This window comes from Chelon labrosus, assembly GCF_963514085.1.
Source record: "Chelon labrosus genome assembly, chromosome: 11".
NCBI lineage: Eukaryota > Metazoa > Chordata > Actinopteri > Mugiliformes > Mugilidae > Chelon > Chelon labrosus.
Window position 1 is genome coordinate 4,277,152 of NC_140344.1, and position 6,392 is coordinate 4,283,543.

General features: G+C 39.0%; 1 protein-coding gene across 1 annotated transcript; it reads right to left on the bottom strand.

Annotated features, from left to right (window-relative positions):
• Window positions 1-63: 63 nt before the first annotated feature.
• On the bottom strand, window positions 64-3,510 carry bet1l (Bet1 golgi vesicular membrane trafficking protein-like). Its single transcript, XM_084555046.1, has 4 exons — window positions 3,351-3,510; window positions 2,315-2,400; window positions 2,000-2,056; window positions 64-1,758 (listed from the first exon to the last, which is right to left on the bottom strand). Exons 1-4 carry the CDS (start codon window positions 3,367-3,369, stop codon window positions 1,591-1,593), a joined length of 330 nt encoding a protein of 109 aa, XP_084411172.1. The 5' UTR covers window positions 3,370-3,510; the 3' UTR covers window positions 64-1,590.
• Window positions 3,511-6,392: the final 2,882 nt, after the last annotated feature.

Consider the following 6,392-nt stretch of genomic DNA (forward strand, 5'->3'; position numbering starts at 1 on the left):
AGCCACAAAGGCAAATAACAAATACACTAATAACCATTTTTTTAAAACTTTTATTGAATTCTAATTTATTTGCATTTGGTTGTCAAAATACAGTATTGTCATTGAACCATCATTAAAATAAAATTTACACCTTCTTGAAATCTGTATCATACCAAGACCATAACCTTTTATTGCACACATATTAACAATAATATTCGATGCGTGTCATGCTGTCACTGATAAGCAGTACAGGAAGCTGGAATGTCCACACACTGAGGAAGGGAACTACTATCTATTACTCTCTTTAATCTCCAACAGTCTTTTTCAGTGACTGAACATGGAATAAAAAATAAAAATGTTATGAACAGAAAATTATAAAGAGGAGAGGACAGGTCCCAACATTTAATATTAATTATTAAAAGAAAAAAACCTGAAGTGCAAACACACACTGTACAAAAATATCTCATTTATCTAAAGTAACAGATCTAAACACACTCAATTTGAAAGTGTTTACAGACTTGCGTGAATATATCTGCTGCTCCTGCTAATTAACTTTGGGATCAATAAAGTTGTATTGAATTTGAATATTTAAAAAAGATTTTCAGTTTTGTATTTAATGGACCAAATGTATGATTAATTTGTTTGAGTACCCAGGAAATAACAACATGTGTACAAATGTATAGTACATGAAACTGTGACCATGGAATTACACTCACACTTGTGTGTACTATGTGGCATTTGTAAGTTGCTGACTGAAAGCATGGCATTCAAACCTGACCCCTCCTTCTCTGCTTAATGAACAAGAGAAAGGTGATCAAAATAGATATTGAATGAAGACAGGGAGAGGCATTAGCAAGACCAAAACAGTGAATCAGGAAGCAAAAAATTGTTTTCAGATTTTTTCAAAGCGGTCACATACTTAAGCACAAATGAACACTGCCGAAAAGGTTGCAGCCCAGAAACATCCACAATGCAACAAAAAAATATTGGGAGGGATTACTTTTCTATGAGTCTATAAAATTTTGAGAAAATGCCTTAAAGTATACCTTTATGTTTTGACAGAAGAAAAAATGTCATGAGTTACAAAGCTTTTCACTCAAGCTATCTTTTGCTGTTTCACCAGTCATTCCTTCTGTCCTTTACTTTATGAGGCAAACGCATACATCAACACAAAGCTCACAGCTGTGCCGTGTAAACAGACAATTTACAACTGCTACTCTGTAATGATATATATATTTTGGGCAAGTTTATCTTGACTGACAGGTTCATGAGTCTACTGCACTCAGCTGCCACTCCCACCGGATCTGCATTCAGGCTCCACACTCTCGACATCCTGGATGCTGTGTGATGGGACAAAGCTGGTGCCCAGCAGGGGACACGAAAATCAAGACGTGTTATTTCTTCTTTTTTTTTATAGCCTCCTTTAGTGTGGCCACAACCACTAAGGTTCCCCCAGTGAGCAAGCCAACATCCCCTGCTGCTTACTGTTGGGTTTCTTGCTTTGGTGCAGAGTAAAAAGTCTTCTCCTTTGTGTGAGAATCCCAGAGCTTATTAGAACCTAGCAGATACGGCATCACAGTCAACAGTGTCTGGCTGATAAGTATTTCCATATCAGCGTTGGATCCTAGAGACCAGGTAGTAAAATATGAAGAAGACCAAGACCAGGCCTAGAGAGACATAACAGAGGATGCGACGGTTGTCTCTCCCGGATCGGACCATGGTGGAGAAACGCTTCACACTGCCACTTAGCAGGCCTGTTGCACTCAGGAAGTTTGAGTCCTGAAAGAGAGAGGAGGATATAAAGATTTGTGAATATGAAACATCATCCTTTTGTAGCTATTCAGTCACTGCAGCTCCCACGAGGATTCAAGGGTGTATTAATTGATAAGAATTAATTTGTTGTTGAGTGCAAAAAATTAAAAGCAATTTTCAGATTTTCGCAAATATAAATATATGTTGAATGCTTAAATATCAAGAAATCCGAATTTTCTACATTAATTCACTGACAGGAAGAGCTCACCATAGTGTCAAGGTAGTCGTTTTGATCCTCAGTTTCTCTGTCAATGTCGTAAGCCAGCTGTCAGATAAAAGGAGGATAAAGAATGATTAGTAACATCCAACTAATATGTGTGAGAAAGGGACACAGTAGCAGAAAGTCTAGAACACAGAAGCTTACATTTGATCCATTACTGCGTTACCCTTTGGGGCACCTAGCACCTAACCAGATAAACTACAACTTGTAAAAACTGACACAGTATGAAAGCACATGCGTAACTCCCTGCCCTATCAATAATCTGTCAATATATTTTATGATCTATTCATTTTTTGTACGCACAGATTTCAATCTGGAGACTTTGGTGGCCAGGTTCTCAGCCAGCCGTTTGTTTTCAACATCCAGCATGTCGTCCACAGAGCCATGACCTGTAGACACATAAACACAGTGGATCAAAAATGACACAAAGAGCTGACAAAGTGAGGAAATGTATTATGTATTTATGAGCATTGCAAAAATGGCAGTGTGTTGATTTCATGACGTCACCAAGTGTTTCTTGTCACTGTGGTCACAGCATTTTGACTAAATGTCCTCAGCAGCACTATCGTCAAATTAATGATGCTAATTTACTGACCTAATAATCTGCTACGAAAGTGAGGACTAGTTTGTAATAATTAAAGAAAAACAATATATATCTGTATTTAAAATGTTTTTAGATCACTTCATAAGTAGCTAGTGTGGTTAAGGCACAATCAAATGGACTGCTGATTCCACCGCAGCCCCTGATGTCTGACACAGACAAAAAATAAACCATAACTAGTCAACTAGATAAGCTAAGTGACAAGCATAGAATGTGTATAAACCAAACACCACTAAATTGTATAAAATCTCTATATGGTGAACTTGAATTTCTGGTGCAGTAGTGTGCGATAGTGTTTGTTTCGGTGATCTAGTGTAACCGAGGTATATGTGTGTCAGTCACTAATACACACAGTACAAAAGTTAGACTCTCCCTCGGAATGTCAGACCAGAAGTAAACTATGTACACATATTAATAGTCAACTGTCTAACTATCTCTCGCTCTCGATAATTTGGTGGACGACGTGAACGTTTATATTTGTAGTACTTCAGACATATGTGACGTTAGGACAGCTAACCTGCAAGTAATAAATTACGAAGCTAGTCAGTCTCCTAGCTAAGCTAAGCTCTAGCTTGCTTTAAGTAAAGTAACAAGATATCTACTACCAGTAACACACAGCTGACGTGATCTGTCATTTTTACACACTCATTCACATGGAAGAAACACTGGCTATGAGACTGCTACAGACGGTACATAGACAAATATTTAGAACTGAATACGTGTCAAAAACAGCAATACCTCTATTCCAGTCCGCCATGTTGGTGAGTGAGGTCACAGTCAGCTGTTTGGTAGACGCACGTGATCACCCATTAGAGGAAGTTACCACGGACCTCCCATTCTATTTCCTTTTTAAACATTCATGATATGTAAACGTGTAATGAATACATGAATAAAACCATTGATCAAAACATAATAATGATGGTGTCTAGATCAAAGGACTTTGTGATTTAAAAAAAAATACTTTGAGTAGGCCTATTATAATTGCAGTGGATGTACAGTACAAGTGTGACAAAATGGGTGTAAAGCAAAAAAGTATCAGCATTGCGATAAAAAAAAATTCTATACCATAGCATGCAACAACGTGTAACGTAACCTCCAGACAATCAAAATATAATCATAAATAGACAGTTGAATGTGTGGCCTATATTTAGTTTCATGTATAATTTAAAGTAACTGGGCTATTGTAAAGATCTCTTTCAGCCAGGAGACTGCGATCTCAACCATTTTGACAAACCCGTTTTAGGCTGTAGGCTTGGCAGCACCACAAACTATATCCTCCAAAATGATCATACAGTTGAGAAACCACTAATGCTGTTTCAGCATGAACTGAATATTAGAAAAGTCGAAGGGGGATTTAGTGCAGGACTGGTAGTAGCCTACTTCTGGCTCATGGAAGAGGGCGCCAGTGAGCCATGGGTTCATGCTATTGCTCTTCTTCTACGGCCGCTGTCCATTTATTGGGATCTTTTGTCTGTGTGAATTGCAAAAATTGAGAATTATCTAAGCTTATAACCATTGACTGTAGCTTAAAACCTAAAATCAATGCTTAAAACAGACCTTCAGTCAAATCGGGAAGTGGTAACTGATGGAAGATATATAGCTGAATAATCAGAATCATCAGAATATAAAGATTTAACAAAAGATTGGCTACATAATTGGTTTTAAATTCAAATCTTTTGATTTGTATTGTTTGTTTTTCACACTGGGTACTCCCGTGTTGAATGGGTATGAAAGACCTGTGGAATTGCTACGGCAAATGCGCCCTCTCTCTCCATAGATTTTCCAATGTTTCTTTGGCCAAATACCTATATGTGCGTAAAAAAAACGCTCATTTGAGATATGAAACTTAACCAGTTAGTGTGGAATGGCAAATTTAAGCTATTCCATTGGGTTCATAATTCAGTGCCTCACTAGCCACGAACATCACCTCACGTCACTAACTGGTATATTTTTGGCCAGTGAGTGAGTGTAGATTGACCACTGGGTGGCAGCACACCCACAACACGCACATGCACGTACATAGACTGTACAAACAAGTTATCTTATACCACATGCTCAATTTCGACTAAATCAGTTCACCTATATTTAATTTATCAAGCAAGGTTATCTCACAGACGCCATTTATCACCTTAAGAGGTAAATATTTATTAATTGGAGCTATAACAAGTTATAACGTGGTAAAGTGTAAATACAAGCTTTAATCAGTCATGGTTTTGTAGCATCATGAATCCAAAGCTTTAATAGACTTGTGAATTTGTGAGGGAAGGGCCAGTCCCCTTGTTTATCTGATAGATTAAACATTCAACTACCACTGTGACAGTTCTTTTTACAGTGTGGGGTCAAATGTTATGCTATTTCAAAAATACTATAATGCAAACGTGAAAGAGGGATATCACCTTGTATGTGTGTGTGTGTGTGTGTGTGTGTGTGTGCGTGCGTGTGTTCAGTTAATCCTGCTGCGTCTCTACGGGCTATAATCCACCTGTGTGTGTGTTTGTGTGAGTCACGTGTGTGTGCGTACCAGCTGATGCCAATTTATATCACTGCTACTCAGGGTGGGGGGTGTTGGGGGAGTGTGTGTGTGTCAGTTTTGTATGTGTAACAAATTAAGTCAGCTATAGTGAATAACCTCTAATGCAGTCAGAGCGTCACAAATGGGATAGGCAGTACCTGTAGCTGGTTGCTGGGATGTTTCTTGGTGGTTGCTAGGATATGCTAGCTGAGTTTTTTTAGTTCGATGCCAAGTGGATGTTAGGTTGTTTTCTTGGGCTTGCTTCCTGGTTGTACCCTTTGACCATCTGTTTTCAGTTTTACATCTTTTGCTGGTAAACCCTGAGGTTTGTAGATGTAGCCTACTCTGTGACTTCATGTAGACCTGATGTGTTCCTCTCAGCAAGAGGACCTGTAGTGTGTTGAACCGGTGCGTGTGGACCTGGTGTGTCCTGCTCAGCAGGAGGAGCTGCAGCAGCAGCAACAGTCTCTTTGGCTCTCACTGAAGCCACAGATTGTCTAATTAGATTAAGCGAGGCTTTCCTCAGATAATCATTTAGCCAGCTCCTGTTTTTTTCCTCCGATGGAGCACTGCTTGTGACTGTGAGCTTGCTGAAGGTCAAACTGAATTTCTGAACAACAGGCTAGTTTTGGGAGTAAACTGTGGGCTTGGAGCAGGTTTGCATCGTGCTGGGTGAGGAGCTGTGGCTGGGGAATGGGCTGTTTCTGGAGCTGTGAGTGTGTCGGTACTCAGAGTAATCGGACAGCCACTAATACCTGCTGTTGCTAACAGGAGACGATGGGGGAAGTTTCTGTAAGTAAATCCTTTTTTTATTTGCAGTGCAGCAGTAATAAAGGTGCACTTTTATCAGAAAAGATTGGTTCTGAATAGTGTCTCTGCCAAAACACCTGAATGTGTTTCCTCAATGTGGAGGTCTGCCTGCTTAGGCTATTCAGCTCTGTCACACAGTTATACTTCGTGTAATTGCATGTACTGCTGCGATGGTAAGTTATATTAGTAAGAGATCAACAGAGAAATTCTCCAGTACAACTCCAAATGATGTTGTGACCGGTAAAGTGAAAATTTACAAGCCGTTCCGGATTCAGTTTATAACAATGGAATTTGTGGATTTGGTTGGATCAGTAATGAAGCTCTGGTTATGTATAATGAACAGCAAAGTTTTATTTACTAATTAAACTCCCATGGCTTATGTTCATCCTATTCTACTCTCAGTAGCTTTTTTCTTTCTCTATTTCAGCCTTAAACAGGCTGCTTCTCCCTTGCTCAGA

Excerpts from the sequence above, each read along its gene's own strand:
- bet1l (XM_084555046.1), bottom strand. Across the intron at positions 2,057-2,314 it reads AAGTCTCCAGATTGAAATCT|CTGGCTTACGACATTGACAG; the intron begins GTGCGTACAAAA and ends TTTATCTGACAG. Across the intron at positions 1,759-1,999 it reads ACGACTACCTTGACACTATG|GACTCAAACTTCCTGAGTGC; the intron begins GTGAGCTCTTCC and ends TCTCTCTTTCAG.